The 17,372-nt window shown below is 35.8% G+C and overlaps 1 protein-coding gene and 3 pseudogenes across 1 annotated transcript; 2 read left to right on the top strand and 2 right to left on the bottom strand.

Annotated features, from left to right (window-relative positions):
* Positions 1-430: 430 nt before the first annotated feature.
* Positions 431-3,330, bottom strand: LOC120178202 (annotated as a pseudogene).
* A 466-nt stretch (positions 3,331-3,796) lies between these two features.
* LOC120178111 lies at positions 3,797-5,502 on the bottom strand. The gene is made up of 2 exons (XM_039184055.1): positions 5,209-5,502; positions 3,797-4,074 (listed from the first exon to the last, which is right to left on the bottom strand). Exons 1-2 carry the CDS (start codon positions 5,500-5,502, stop codon positions 3,958-3,960), a joined length of 411 nt encoding a protein of 136 aa, XP_039039986.1. The 3' UTR covers positions 3,797-3,957.
* Positions 5,503-11,163: 5,661 nt separating this feature from the next.
* LOC120178101 lies at positions 11,164-12,459 on the top strand (annotated as a pseudogene).
* Positions 12,460-15,633: 3,174 nt separating this feature from the next.
* LOC120178151 lies at positions 15,634-17,205 on the top strand (annotated as a pseudogene).
* Positions 17,206-17,372: the final 167 nt, after the last annotated feature.

Below are 17,372 nucleotides of genomic sequence, written 5' to 3'. Positions count from 1 at the left end.
AGTTGGCAGTTTTTGGTCAACTGGTTTGTCCAGTTGGCATGTTTGACCTGCCTACATACGCCTTGGGTCCTCATACTAGTACATGAGAAATGTCATTCTCTTGGGGGTTTAATAAGGATTAGCTGTTGGCCCGACGCTGAGTTAACGCACCTCGACGAGCAGGAACAGAACTGGAATGAAACCATCAGACCAAATTGCTTGACTTTAAAAGTGACGAGGACTTTATCATCTGGACGAGCTTGGTGTGGACCCCTCTAAGCCTGCTGCCTTGATGCTATTTCATACTTACGTTATTCGTACTTCTCATTTTTCGTGAAGTATATCGGTGTTCGACACTCGGATATGCTATGACTAAACATCAAAACAGGAAAACCAATATGCAAAGATAAGAGTACTCATGAACAATTAATTGCATTAAAAAAAAAAAACCTATCAAACATTCCTTTATATAACACATTTGAAGAGACAATGTGTTAACTGCACATATTTCTCTTTGACGGGTATAAAAAAGCAATTGTACATACCTTTTTTAAGATTTTCGGTTCCCCTCTTCCCCCCATTCCTCTTGTTTCATCAGCTATATACTACAAAGTTCCCCCACGCCAGCAACATGGATAGGTAAATTCCGGTCTAGGCCACATGCCGGCCGCAAGGAAACACGCGGAATAATGCACAAAGAGACCACCTCTTTGCTTTCTCTGCGTGCTCAAATTGAACACGACGAATGATGATAACCTTCTATGACCACTTTTCCACAATGCGCTCTGATAATCTAATTTCTTCGTCCTTGGAAATATGGGGATCTAGCTTCTGAAGGCTGCTAATAAACGTCCTTGCCTCATCTGGACGATTAAGTTTACAGTATCCATCGACTATGGAATTGTATGTATTCTGGTTTGGTTTACAGCCATGCTTAATCATGAATCGGACAACACCGATGGCCTCCTCAAACATGGAATCAGACGCATAACTAGCAACGAAGGTATTATAAGTGATCACATCTGGGACAAGGCCATAATCGCACATTTCCGAAAATATCCTTGAAGCCTCTTTCATTCAACCGTTTCTACAATAGGCATATATAACAGTGTTATAGGAAATTATATCTGGTTTTATTCCTTTTGCCAGAACTTCCCTTAGAATTTTTTCTGATTCCTCAAAATTTTCAGCGCGGCTATACATATACATCAAACTATTGTAGGTTGTCAAGCTTGGACTATAGCCGCTCTCATTCATGAAGTTCAAGATCTCATTTGTCTTGGAAACCATCTGCCTCCTACCATAAATTGAGAGCATGGCATTTAGAGTAGTTATGTCGGGTGGAAATCCTTTCTTCCTCAATTCCAAGAAAGCACGTTCCGTCTCCAAAAGGTCACATTTACTATTAACCAAAACAAGAGTATTTAGGAGCACAGGTTCGATGATACCAGAGTATATCTCTTCTGCAAGGGCATGCATCCGATCTACCTGCTTCCCATTGGCATAAACATGAAGCAAAGAACAATAAGTTAGCTCATTGGGTTTACAACGACCATCTCTCATTTCAGCCAGTATTTTCTCAGCTTGCTTCTAAAGCCCTTCCCTTGCCAATGCTGCCAAAACATCATTATATGTAGAAAGGTCCGGGGTAACTCCAGCTTCCAGCATTCTCTTACAAATAGCCATGGCTTGATCAAAAGAACCACATCGACTGTACGCACTGATTAAAGTGTTGAATGTGTCCCTTTCGGGTACAAACCCTGCCCGCTTCATCTCCTTGAATACTCCTGACACTTCTGAATCCATAGCATTTTGCCCAAACACTGCCAGTAGTGTATTCCAAGTAACAATATCTGGTGCACCATTGCATGCCTTGATCTTGTCGAAAATCTTCATCATCTCGGTAAACTTTCCACGGTTTCTGTACATCTTAATTAGAGCATTGAAAGTACAAATATTTGGCTTGCAGCCAGCAGTTCTCATCTCCTCGAAAATCGCCATTGCAGACTCATCTTTTCCGGCCTTCTCAAATCCTGACAAAAGAGTGGTATAGGTAAAACATCAGGCTTGATCCCTTTTCCCTCCATCTGTGTCTTCAAGTCCATTGATTCCCGCAACAGACCATCCCTAGCATAAGCAGAAATCAATGAATTATAAGTCACAATGCTAGGGGCAAGCCCATTAATCTCCATCTCTTTTAAAACCTCCATAGCTTCCTTAGGTCGCCGAGACTTCCCATAAACATCCAACAATGCATTGTAAGTAATATTATCCGGCCTAAAACCAGCCGATTTCATTTTATCGAAAACCAAAGCCGCTTCCTCATGCAAAGAACCTCGACGACAGCAACTTATAAGTGTATTATAAGTATAAGCATCGGGAGCAACTCCATCACTCTTCATCTCATCGAAAAGAGCTATGACCTTACTCCAAGGCATGCCCATTTTACCATACACATTCAAAATCACATTATAAGTAATCAAAGTAGGTTTGCAGCCCTCTTCTTCCATTTTCTTGAAAACCACCATTGCTTCCCTATACCTCCCGCTGCCGGCATATGCGGTTATCAAAGAAGTATAAGCATACACATCAAGACTAAACCCTTTTTTGTGCAGCCACAGAAACCCTCCCCTCTTTCCCTAACATACTAATAATAACAGCAACAACCGAACTATTCAGGACCAACTCACAGTCCTTTCTAGCCTTAACCCAATTAAAAACACCCAGAGCCAAGTCAGATTTCTTGTAAAAACCCAAAGCTTTAACAATTCCCAGTACTTCAGCAGTCAAAAAATCCGTCCCCGCATCTGGGTTTTCTTGGTATTGCTCGAACAACTTAGCTAAAACAACATCAAGTTGATTGGAATCAAAAGAAGGGTCAATCAAGGAGTTAAGGATCTGCTGACCTTGACCAGAGAGGTTGTTGTGAGTCCAACGCTTCCCACGGTTGAGGTCACGTGAGCGGCCGAGACGGGTCCGCGTCCGGACTTGTGGGTCGACGGGTTGTTGGGACTTGGAGTTATGTCGGTGGAGGAGGTCTTGAAGGACTGGAGCCGATGGAGGTGGTGAACTGGGCTGTAATGTCGGGTTCTGGTGGTGGAATTGGTACAAGAATGGAGTTTTAACAGGTGGGGGACTCGGAAGGAGAAGATGGAGAGCGAATCTCTCCGCCATTTAAGAGATATGATGAGAAAGTTGCAGCCTTTACTATCTATGGTAGAGCAAATTGATATAACAGACAGAGTTATAAAGAAGCGTCAGCTGGTAATTTTATCAAACAGTTGGAGTGCTATTTGTTATCACTGTGAGAAAATACTCGCAGAGTCCATACTTCTTTTGGTCGAAAATTTGGAGCTTTAGGCCTCAAGGGGTCCTAGAGTCGAGACAAATAAATACACGGAGGATATTTTTGCAGGAGATGGTAGATCAGATTCTTCTGTGGTTAGGAATTGAGTATTGAGAAACTATGACCAATTAAAGCTTGCCATATCAGCCTTGAAAGTGGAGTCCGGTCAATATTTTAGCCTTTTGCCTTCAATCATCCTTTGAGATATTTGATTCAGTAATTAACGAAGATGGAACAATATAAGGATCGGTGGAGGGTCGTTCTGTTGAAAATTTTAAATTTTTGTATAATTTTTGTATATTTTTTTTTAATAATCTGTTTCCGTACCTTGAAATTCAAGAATAGCTTATTTGGTACAGATTGCCAACAGATGGCTAGTACAAAATTCAAGGATCTTAGATTTAATAGCATGCATAAACAAAGAGAGGAGCTAATACTATTTGCATAAAACAGTCTCTACATATTAGGAAATCCAGAAACAGAGCCCTTCACAAGGTACTTCTATTTGCTAATCAAAAAAGGCACAAAGACACGGTTTTCTTCTGTATGTTCAACAAAAAGATATGCTCCATAAACAGCTTATTTCCTATTTTGCAAACCGACTTACTGTCATTCCCTTTCTCTAGGATCCATCAAAGAAAGTGAGGATTAATCAACCTGGCGATTTCAAGAAATTCAACTCGATCTTTGTCTGCGAATATCTTCTTCAGCTTTTCATCACAAATTATAACCCTCTTGTTATCAGGGTCCTAGAGAAATCGCAAGAAAGAACCAAGTCAGTTACAGGATGTAAGGTTCGATAAGAACAAAACTAGCTACCCTTCGCGAAACCTTCCGTTCACAACCAAAGTCACATACATCAATCAGAAGTCACAATGTTACCTTTTAGGAATCAGCTCAAATAAAAAAAAAAGTGCACACACACGTATATGAGTGTGTAAAACATTTCTCGAGCATGAGAGAAAAACTATGAGCCAGTAGTAATAAGAATGCAGAGCCACATACAAATACTTGCACAAAGGTCATTACGATGAACACCCAAAAGGCAGGAAAACAACATTAAACCTGTCTAGGAATTGGTTTTCTAGGCTCCAAAACTTCTGTTTTATCCGAGAAGGCGAACTGTCGGTAAGGCGACAGCCCACATAACAATGATAACCAGCAATAAGACTCTTAAACGAAAGAACCTATCAATATAGCTCACAACAACGAAAGACCACAGTGCATATAATCTAGAAAGCACACATAGTTGATAAACACACCTAAATTTCTTATATAATTTTCTCAGTTCGCACCGCTGACATAAAATTATGTCTCTATCCATGGTCGTCCATGATAATGTACGAACAAAAAACCTACACCTAGCTATGCTCATCCACTTCAAATGTATAAACCCATCTTCAAAAACGCACAGTTCCAAATTCCCAAATGGCTAAGGCAGTTATATGAAAATCGTCCAAATGAAAGTAAGAACCCAATGGAACACTCTCAGTCTCTTATTAATCAGCTAACCAGCAGCTTCATACAGAGAAAGATCGTTTTATCCATAAGACAAAGCCTAAATCTGAGCACCATATGTCTATTTATCTATGTACCAAACAACTCAGTCTCTTATTAATCAGCTAACCAGCAGCTTCATACAGAGAAAGATCGTTTTATCCATAAGACAAAGCCTAAATCTGAGCACCATATGTCTATTTATCTATGTACCAAACAAAGCTAAAATATGCATTCATAAATACCAGAAATAGATAGAAAATTCAAAACCCAATCAAAACCGCCAAAACTCACACACATTTCACAACGAACAAGCACAACCATTTCCAAGAAAAAGAAACCCGAAAATACAGTTTTGAAGGGGCAAAAGGAAATAGATAAAGGACCTGGAGATTGTGCTCTTTGATATAAGCCCAAATCCTCTTAAGAACTTCAGTTCGAGGAATTTCGGGGACGCCGACGAGAGCCTGCATCTCAGGCGACACACGGCGAGGCTTCATGATGCCACGTGGCTTACGGGGACCGGTTTCGGTCTTTGAAGCCGCGGCTTGAGTCACGGTTCGTACCATGCGCACGTTATTTGGACGAAGAAGACGGAGAGAAAAAGAAGAGGATTTGTCAGCGAACGACGCCGTTTGAGGTGAGATAAAAGTCGAGAAAGTGGCGGAAGAGACTGCCATTTTTACTTTTCCTCAAGGAATTGAAGAGTGGAGGGTTTTGTGGTGTCCTTTTTGTTTCTGAAATTTATTTATTTATTTATTTATTTCGAGAATGAGAACAAAACAAAGAAGAGATAGCGGTTCTTTTAGGTCTAATTATATATTTTATCCCCTTATATTTTGATGTTAATAATTTAGTCCTTTCATTCTAATTATATATTTTATCCCTTAAATTATTAAATTTTTTTTGTTAATCTCTTACATGTAAATTATTAAATTGTTCATTTTTAAGTCGATGTTTAAAAATAAGGATGTTTATTGTTTGCTTAAAATTAAATTAACCGATCGAACTAAAATTTAGCTAGATTAATCGATTGGTCATCAAGTATTTGGTTGATGAATGTTTAATTTTTTTAAAAAATTTGGTTAATGTTTAATTCAATTCAAAATTAGTTAACTAATTAAATTAATCATATAACTTTATGTTTTTAATTTTAAATTCAAATCTTATCAATGAACCGTGATATTTAAAACCCAACTTTTATATTTTAACCTTAATATTAAGTTTAATTCAAAAGAGAAAATTAAATAATATATATAGGAAAACATCTAACAAAAAACTCACTTTCAATTTATTAGTTATTACTACTTAATTTTTTATTTTGAATCAAAATAAAAAATTATTAAGAAATTTAATTAATTCGAATATTGACCAAATTAACAAACTTAATTCAGTTTGGTTAATATTTTTAGAAAAAAATTAATTAATGATTAAAACTTTTAAAATTTAATTAATTTAGTCTTAGATAGTTCAACTGGTTATTAACCGAATCAACTGCTTGAAAATCCCTATACAAAGGTAAGAGTTAACTATGTTAACCAAGTGGATTAACTCATCTTGTTTTGTTTTTGGTTTGAATTGAACTAATTTTTTAGATTTTAGAAGTAGGATGATTAAATTCTGATAAATAAAGTATAATATTTTTTTCTTATTTTTAAGGGTGTCCACTTCCTGGTTTTAACCGAGTTAACCGGTCGAATCAAATTAATTCGGTTAATTCGATAGGTCACCGAATTGGTTCAGTTTGGAAATAATTATTTTTTCAACATTCGATTAACGGTTAATTTTATTCGAAATCAGTTAATTAACCGAATAAAATTGAATATATTAAATATTATATATATTAAATAAATATTTTAAACTCAAACACGTTAAGAATTAAGATATAACCACTTTTTAATTACACTAAACCCATTAAATTATCAATATCTAATTAAGTTTTAACTCAAAAAAATCTTATTAAACTCAAATTAACCTAATTTTAAAAAATTATAAAAAAGTTCAGTTCGGTTAATAGTTAAAAAAAATTCATATTAGTTAACAGTTAAAAAATTGACTAATTCGATTAATAAAAATTTGATTCATTTGATGATCAAATTAACTGTTTGAACATCCTACTACGAAATCATCCTTGGAACCTAAAGAGACCAAGCCCATTTTCCTATGACCAAAGTCCAAAACAAATGGGAACTTTCTAGAAGAATAATATGGCCTGTTTATCTCCTGTCCAAAATTAAACAACTTCACAGCTCAATTCAACAAATTTTTTTTTATCTAATATAAAGATTTTAAACTAAAACAATTTAACATAAAAAAATATATAAAAATAGAACAAAACTTACGTAAAATACTAAATGTTCCTACGTCTTTAAATTTACTTATTTTTATCCACAAATATTAAAAAAAATATAAAAGAAATTCTATATTTTTTTATCTTTTTATTTCGACTCAAATATGGTTTATTTAGGGTGTATGAATTTTTAAATAGAGGGCGAATGGGTTTTAATTATAGGATTGATGAAGCTCTAAATAGATATAGATCTGTCTCTCATATCTGATATAAATTATCTAAACTTATTTGTTTGATCATTCAATTAAAAGACGTACACAAGGAAGAAATTCTCGTCCGCTGAGGATGATTTATAAAGTCGTTAACAATGGATGTATTCTCTAAAAGAAGTCAAAATAATCTAATCACAACAGACGACGAAAAACCCACTTTCTGACCGGTAAACATCGATTTTGGGCCTTGTATGTTCAAGCAACCATATTTCTATACATCATTTCCCTGATAATTTTTAAGCATTTCCCCCTTAATTTAACCCCAAGGAGGCCATAACAACAACGGATGGGCATAGGTCGGATTGGGTCGTTTTTTTGGTCCACCTGACCCGACCCAAAAACAATAACTCTTCCACCCGAAATCCGACCCAACCCGCATAATATATATCCTTCACCCAACCCGGCTTTTTGAGATAAAATCTGAATCCGACCTGACCTTACCCGAAATAATAATAAAATATTATTTTTATTTAATTAAAAATGATTTAATTGAAAAAAATAATATATAGAGGGGTATTATTGTAATTATTCTTAAATATATAAGGTAAAATTATATTTTTCCGGGTTGGGTATTTTTCACCCTAAACCCGAATCCGACCAAACCCGAACATCACCTTTAAAAAAATCCGACCCGAACTAAAAAAACCCCAGATCCGATCGGGTCAGATCGAGTTAGAACCCGTCGGATTCGGGTCGAATGCCCATCCCTAATAACAACACATTTTTTGTTATTATAGAAAACCAATTTTGTCATTTAGGTGAACGTGGTTGATCCCATGTACTTTCTCAACCTAAGCAGATGACTAATGACTAATGAGGAACCTTTTCATTATTTTGGTTCTAATATTATGATTTGCAAATATAGACAATGTCGCATTAATGGCAAAGTTAGAAGGGCCACTCTTCATCCCACAGAAGAGAAAGGGTTACAGTTCGAGTCTCACCCAAAAGGGTCAATTGAAATGGAACTTTACTCTTAAAAAAACCCTTGCAACACAGACCCAATGTCACTAACACACGTGTTTCGGTCTCATCATTCTCATCTCATGTCTTTTTAGGTTTTCCTCTTCACCGACAGTAACCTTATCTGCTACGAAATTCATTTCATCTCGTGGAAGAAATGTATGGCCCAACAGAAGGAGGCTAACCGGTTTACATCGCTTTATATCCGGAGATAATGATCGTTGAACCGACGGGTCCATCCCCTCCTGGTCCCTTCCTTTCTAAGCTGATTTTGGACCGGTTTTATTAATATTGCTATTATTATTTTGAAAATCGAGATTCATTGATATTAAGATTTAAAATTTAAGGGTAAATTACACCCTTCCTTAGTGAAGTTTACTATCTCTTCTATTTTACTCAATGCACTTTCAATTTTTCTAATTTACTCACAGAATTTTACAGATTGAATCATTTTGCTCACCCTGTTGTTATCTCTCTAGCAATGTGATGATGTGTCATTTTTTATTATTATTTAATATAAAATAATTGAAAATATAAAGGGTAAATTACATTGTTATTCATTGAAATTTACTCTTATATTTTGCTCACTCAACTATAAACAAAAACAAAAAATGGTCGGATGCCACCGTCAACTGTCGTAGATGGTGATGTTGGGTCCCAAATTTCATGGACCGCTTTGTCTCGACACATTGAGTCCGAATCCGATCTCGATTTTGTTAGAACTTGCTCTGAAGTCCATAAATCAGAGATTGAAAGTGAGGAAGTCGAAATGTTTCAGTCAAGATTCACGAATTTTGGGACATTTTTCGATGAAACAACCACCAGATTTGGACTTCGATACAAATCGACCCATGAATTTTGAGACCGAACAACCACCATCCACAGCGGTCGAAGGTGGCCGGTGGTGGGAGAAAAGAAGAGGATTCCAAACGACGTTGTTTTAAGTGTTTATTTGAGTTTTTCAAACGACATCATTTTATGCTTATGTCATGTCATAACACCGTTAAAAAGTTAACGGCAGGGTGATCAAAATATTTCAATCTATAAAGTTCAGTGAGCAAATTAGAAAAATTGAAAGTACAATGAGTCGAATAGGAGAGAGTAAAGTTCAATGAGTATCGGTGTAATTTACCCAATTTTAAAATGTATCAAAAAAAATTTTTTGTATGAGTTGATTTCCCTCGGTTTATTTCACTGATAAATGAAACCAAATAACCAGAGAGGAAGAAGAGCCCATGCTAATGCAAATCATATGATCACGGGACCGATTGATTAAAGCCAACGCACATGCTTAAATTACATCGTTTTCATGTTATTTTTATTGATTTAAAGCTAATTATCTAGAAAGCTTATAGATAATTTTTTTATCAAAACATTTCAATATTCGATCAAATCGAGTAAAAAATGATTCCAAGTTATTTGAATCCTCTGTCATAGAACATGTAATACAAATGTTATAATCTTAATGATTTTGACACGTGTTATCGAAATAAGATCGGACGTTCCGTCGAATTGTGACAGACTACACTGAAAGGAACGGCTTGGAGGGGGTAGGAGACATGTTAAAATTGAATTGATCTATAAGCAAAGCATCAATAACCTCTCATCCATCAAGTTCCAGCCTTTTTTGAGCAATTACAAAGAGGCACGTGAAACCATGTTAATAATGTTGTTTTATTAATCACGAATAATAATAAATTTATTTAAATTCGTTTCTAATATTTCACAATCTGATATACTAATAATGCAGTAAATATTAATATTTTTCATGATTATAATAAAAAGTAAAAAAAAATTAGAAAATAGGAAAATAGGAAAAAAATAGGGATTGTTGTTAATATATGAAGCATTGCATTGCCTTGCCTTGGCGTACAAATTACATTTGCCAGTTAACCATGAAATGATATCCACCTCAACATATCTAAATTTGATGGAGGTCCGCTATCATTAATCTCTTAAATAATAGCGTAAAATACACAAATGGTCCCCCGATTATATGATATTGTTTTATTAAGTCCCTTGACTATTAAAAGTTAAAAAATGATCACCTGACTATAGACTGTTGTTTTGTTAAGTCTTTCGAATATTAAAAGTTACAAAGTGCTCATCAAACTATTCATTATGTTTTAAACTCATCCTTTTCCGTTGAAAAATTGGCAGTTGTCTAAGATGGACGTTAACATGATGACTGAGATATAATAATCATTCGAGATTCTGGGATCAGATTTTATCATATCACAGTCAGCAAATTAACGTTCAGCTCAGAACACCGTCAATTTTTTAATAAAAAAGGATAAATCTTGAACATAATGAATAGTCTAATGATCATTTTATAACTTTTAATAGTCAATGGACTTAATAAATTAATATCCTATAGCCGGGGATCATTTATGTACTTTATCCTAAATACTTTTGTTATTATTTAGAGAAAAAAACAATTCAAGATCTAACAATATATATATATATATTGGTACAAAAAGTTTAGGACAAGAGTGACTCTCTAGTTTAGGGTCATGGTATAACTAAGACTTAATTGAGATTTATATAGGAATTTACAGATTGCTCACCAAGAGTGACGGTGGTAAGATTCGAACTTGACCTTACAAGCTCAAATTCCTGAATTCCAAACACTTATATCAACACTAGTCGGCAACAATATATAAATTTATTTACATAAATAAATACATTTTCCAATTAACCATTAAATGATGTTAATCTAACATAATATTGAATTTTAAAATATTTAGTTTACTAGAAAATTCTTTTTTGTTGGATGATGATGTGTTGTTGAACTATATAATACTGCCTCGTATTCCCTCTCTCTCACACTCGCGCTTCATCCTTTCTCCTTTCTCTCAATTCTTAAGGCTTGTGGCGTAGTTTAAGCAGAGAGGGTGCGCAGGAAAAGCTTTTCACTACTGTTTCAACATGATTCTTTATAATAGAGCTCTGTTTATATATGTTTTGTTTTGCATTGCGGTTGCGTCGGTTTTGGGTCAAGCTCCTAGTAATTCTCCTACGTCCACGCCGGCGCCTCCCACGCCGCCAGCTTCCACACTCCTCCTCCCACTACTCAGCCACCGCCTACGCCGACCACCACTCCGCCTCCGGCTTCTTCACCTCCTCCCACTTCATCGCCGCCCCCAGTGACATCTTCTCCACCCCCAGTTTCAACCCTCCACCTAGCTCTCCTCCTCCAGTCACTCCTCCACCCGCTTCTCCACCTCCCGCCACCCCACCACCTGCCTCTCCTCCGCCAACATCTCCCCCTCCCGCTACTCCACCACCCGCAACTCCTCCTCCAGCTACTCCACCACCCGCAACTCCTCCTCCAGCTACCCCACCGCCTGCTCCCTTGGCTTCTCCTCCGGCCACAGCCCCGGTTACCTCTCCAGCTACGTCTCCGGTACAAACACCGTTGACCTCCCCACCAGCTCCTCCAACTGAGGCCCCTGCACCTACCCTTGGCGGCGCTTTTTCGCCTGGTCCATCGGGAACTGACACGGTACATTGTCTCTCATTCCTTCACATATCTTTATTTCTCCATTTACAATTACAATCATCTAGTCATAACATTATGCGTCCATTTTAGTACTACTCAATTAACACAAAAATAGGTCAATTCCATTATTTGATCCCTCCATAAAAAAATATAGTAATTAATTGAAGCCCCTTTAATATAAAAAATATTAGCTTTCAACCCTTCAAAAATTTTAATTTCATTTATGATGGTTTAAATTTTAATTCCGGATATGACTGAAACTCAAATTTGACCTAATTTTTTAATGGAACATTTGAGATTAAATCTCGTTTATTTTCAACTCTTGAAAATTGCAGAGTGGAGCAGAGCAAATGTGGAGCGTACAAAAGATGGTAGGGAGCTTGGTGTTGGGATGTGCCACCCTGGGTTTGATGGTTTGATACTCTTTAGCTTATGTCTTATTCCATTGCTTCATTTGCTTAAGTCTCCTAGGGGACATTCTACTATGCATACTCAACCCTACGTTACATTACTTTACCATATATGTATACCCACATATCATTCAGATGTATTCTTTGAGCCTTTATTTTCCCCCTTTTTCTTATATATATTGAAAGAGATTTATATTATATTTTAGTTTTTTCCGAATCACTTTATAATGAGAGCACGAATCAATTTACTTTAGTGGCTAAATAAATCGTTGATGTTCCTAGAGGTCATGGGTCCAAGTATCAATGGCTACAACAGGGTGATTGAGTATTCATTGTCAAATGGTTGAGAGCATTTATAATTATACATCGAGTATTTTAAAATTTTTAAATTTTTATAAATTAAATTAATGATGCTTGTATCGTTAATGGTGTTCAACAGTACTCATCAAGTGTGTGTAGAATTTTCCAAAAGTATAAAAGATGGGAGGCGGAGGAATTTGATTTATTAAGCAACTTGAGATTCAAGCTATTATTATTACAATTGAGAAACTTTAGTTAGAAAAAGCAATTCCCAAAATTGGAGGGCATGCATGTAGAAAAGGAGATTATAAATGATTGGAAAGGATGGCCAAAAGGGAAGTTTGTTAGGGTTATAGTTTTTTTGGGTAAATTACGTGTTTAATACTTAAATTATTAGTTCTAGCCCATTTTAGTATCTAAACTTTTGATTTTTTAAAATCATACATAAAGTTTAGTTTTTATTTCATTTTAGTGTCCCGTTCAAATTTTAACATTAGGTTTTGGAAAAAAAAATGAAGTTTAGGCACTAAAACAAACAAAAATTGATAGTTTAGGTACTAAACACATCAAGTTTTTAACAATAGATATTAAAATGAAACAAAAACTAAACATTAAGTATTATTTTGAAAAAAATCAAAATTTAAATACTAAAATTGATAATTTAGATACTAAATGCATAATTTACACTATTTTTAAAATGATTAATTTTTTTTTTTGTTGAATAAAACGAGTTAACAAAACCATTACATATCAGCAGCCTCCTAGTGCATCAGCATCCACCATATCGCGGACTTCCTGCGGTACCTGATAAAAGAGTCGGTTCCACTGAGGGTCTCCCCAAGCCATGTTCGCTAATCCATTAGCCACCCTGTTACATTCTCTAGGAACAAAACGCAACTGGAGGCACCAATCACGACTAATCAAATCACGCAGATGCGGTATAAGAGAGGAGGACCCTGCATTCTCCATCTTCCCTTCCAAAATACCCAAAGCTTCCTTGCAATCAGTTTCGACAACAACCCGTCGATATCCCTGCTCCCACGCCAGTGAAAGACCGACATAGATTCCCCAAATTTCAGCTGCAAAAGCTGAGCAAATGCCAATGCGCTTCGCAAATCCCACGATCCATTCTCCATTTTGATTCCGTAACACCCCTCCACCAGTTATATTGAGCAGCTGCTGCAGCGGGACTGGGTGATTCGAAGCAGGTATATTCCTCGTGAAAGCAACCAGGTTGCTGATGGTTTGGCAAGGATGCCATGGAGCGCATTTCGAGCTCTTTGCAAAACCACCCGTCGAGGTTGCTAGCTTGGCTTGGCAGTCTCACGTGTTTCGAGTTCTTGAGCTTTGCTCATCCCTTTGTATTCAAAAAAAAAAATTGGATTTTAAGATTTTTGAGCTTGTGTTGTTTTATGGTCTAATTAAATAAGTTTAAATCCTCTCAAATTTATTTTTGTTTTCTTTAACCCATTGGTTAATGCACCAACCCCTTTAATTATCCTGAGTTTTATTACCAATTTTTCCATTCTTTTCCTTTATTGTTTCATTTATTTTTATATGATTATATAAATTTATTTAGTTATCATGTTAGTATTTTTATTAATAAATAATATAGTGATTACCGACTATCAATTGGTCTAGTGGGATGAGGTACTAGATCCCTTAAACAACGTCAGAAGTTTGAATCCTTACGATTGTGAATGGAGCAAACTAGGTTGGGAAGGTCGCCTTTGTCTCTGTAGCACCCGATCCGGATTAATCGATCATAGATTAGATACATGTGGTTATACCAAAAAATATAGTGACAAGTTCCAATTGGTTTAAAAACCTAGTCGTTAGACAACGGGTATAAGGAACGTGTAATTGGATCCTAAATACATTAACCATATGTTTAATATAACTAAATACATTAACCATATGTTTAATACGCGTAGCTTGATGCATGTTGTAGGTCAAATGATATTAATTTAAGTGACATGTTTAAGTAGAAAATTTAATAAATCATTAATAAAAGTATGTTTAGAGATCGGGTCAAGAGTCCGAACATTCACAAACTGTGACTTAAATTTTAAAATATTATAATTAAACCTTTAAATTATCTCATTTTAATTAGATTTTTTGTCATTCAAGTTATAAATTCGAACGCTTTTAATCATAGTTTAGATATGATTCACAACTATCAATTTAGGTGTTCGATTTAAATTGGATGCGAGGCATATATAAAATAAATGAAATTAAAATTTAAATATTATACATAAAATTTGCGGATAATTTAGATAAAACGTGTTTCAATTAAGCTTTAATGTATATGTTATATTTAAAATTATTTAGGTAATATTTTTCAAAAAATAAAATTAAAGTAATATGTACACACGTTTTAAAACTTAATCCGAATATTTTCATTAGGGATGATAACGGGTCGGGTTCAAGCCGACCTGAAAATATGTATCCTTCAGTTGAATTCGACCTGAAAATTATATCCTCCGTCCAACCTGACCCGACGCGAAAATATATATCCTCCACTCCACTCGAATCTGACCCAAAATTATATATATCTTCCGCTTGACTTTTACCCGAAATATGTACACCCGACTCCGACCCGACCCAGTATAAAATAAGTACTTAATAAAAAATTATTATTCTTTTAAAGAAATTACATTATTATCCACGGGTCGGGTCGAATTTTTTCACTCTCTACCTAAACCGACTTGACCTCACCCCTTAAAAATTTGACCCGAACTCGATTTTTTTAAATCCAACCTCATCGAATCGGTCGAAACCCGTTTATTTCGGGTTAAATCGCGGTCCCTGATTTTAATACTCTTCGCATTAGATTTAAATTAACATTTAATAATTGAGTAGATAATTAGACTAGTATAAATAATGTTGATAGTTTGAGGATGCAATTGAAATATTTTGAAGTTTGAGGATCAATATATAATCTAGGAATAAGTTGAGCATGTCTAGCGCAATTAACATTTTCCTTTTGCCCATATTTCTAAACCCAAACGGCGTCGCTTTGATTATTTACTCCAATATATTCAGAAATCGAAGCGAAATAATATATCCTCGTCTCTCACGCACTCTCCGCTTTCCAAATCCAATTTCCGATTTTTGAATTTCCAGCGAGTGGGAGAGACTGACAGAGATCAATGGATAATTCAAAGATTCAAGAGGTAACTTCAATTTAAATCCACAAGCTTTCCTTTGCAAATTATGGATCTTTAATATGTCTTCTATTTTTTTTTCAGATCCTGGAGAAGCAGGTATTGACGGTGGCGAAGGCGGTGGAGGGCAAGATCGATGAAGAGATTGCGGCGTTGGATCGACTCGACGATGACGATCTGGAGGCTATCAGAGAGCGGAGGTTGCAGCAGATGAAGAAGATGGCGGAGAAGCGGAGCCGTTGGATCGGTTTAGGCCACGGTGAATACTCTGAGATTCCAGCTGAAAAGGACTTCTTTTCTATCGTTAAAGCTAGTGAGCGAGTCGTCTGCCACTTCTATCGCGAAAACTGGCCCTGCAAGGTACTCGCCTTATATATTTCTTTCTTTTCGTTCTTTCATAATTATCTGAAGGTCTAATTATGGATTTCGTCCGAATGCTGTATCAAATTTGTGAAGTTAGTTTAATACTTTGATATGTTAAAATTTGGTCATCGTATTGTACGAGAATTGAGAAGTGAGACATGAGTCCCGATGTTAGAGAACGCAAACTTGAACCATTGGTTGTTGTTAATTTGTTGCAAATTGAACTTTGTTTCTGTCAAATTAAAGTAAATTAATTTCTCAGTTTCCTTAATGTAGAGGGATGAATTCATAATTGAACTTTAATCTAATTTCCTCGTTGAACACTGAAATTATCGGAATAAATAAGAAAAAAATTGGAGAAAGAAATGAAATGATGGAATCTAAAAGCAACTAATTAGTATGACTTTTTTTTCTGTACTTCGAAGTAGATTTGAAGATTAAGGCAAAACAATTCATCTTGTTTGAGTTGAATCCCAGGTGATGGACAAGCACTTGAGTGCATTGGCAAAGCAACATATAGAGACCCGTTTGTAAAAAATCATGCCGAGAAAAGCCCATTCTTGGCTGAGAGGCTCAAGATTGTTGTTCTTCCTACACTCGCCCTTATAAAAAATGCCAAAGTCGATGACTATGTGGTATTGTTAATCTTATTTTCAACATCTAAGTTATAAACGTTAAACATCTGATTTTTTATCATTTCGTTTCCACTGTCGCTAATAGCTGATGAGGGTTTCTTTTGCAGGTTGGATTTGATGAGCTTGGTGGAACGGATGAGTTTTCCACCGAAGATTTGGAAGACAGATTGGCTAAAGCTCAAGTCATCTTCTCCGAAGGTGAATCATCGTCGAAGCCTGGAACACAGACAAAAAGGAGTGTCCGACAAAGCTATAACCCCGACTCATCCGACTCAGATTAACCGCGGGTTTGTTTCTATTTATGTTTTCAATGGACGTCAGTAGGATTCATCATCATCGTTCCATCTTTTTCAAGTATTACAAGCAAATGAAGAGAGTAATATTTGTTGCATGAGATCATTCAGTCATTTTGATATATACTCGATCTAATTTTGCTGTAATTTCGATTTATGCCTAAACGATCTTCTGCTTCATGATTGTACTATTTATTCTCTTATCCATTTTGCATCAATCCATTTTTCGAAGATCTAGTTTTGTTACTTGTAAACTCCAATATAGAATCTCTTTTTGGGGGAACTTCAATTATTAGGCAAGTTCTTCCTGTCGCATCATATATGGTCACTACCAATAATATCGTGCCACATAAGC

This window comes from Hibiscus syriacus, unplaced genomic scaffold (genome assembly GCF_006381635.1).
Source record: "Hibiscus syriacus cultivar Baekdansim isolate YM2019G1 unplaced genomic scaffold, ASM638163v2 tig00112344_pilon, whole genome shotgun sequence".
NCBI lineage: Eukaryota > Viridiplantae > Streptophyta > Magnoliopsida > Malvales > Malvaceae > Hibiscus > Hibiscus syriacus.
This window is presented reverse-complemented; position numbering and strand designations above follow the sequence as displayed.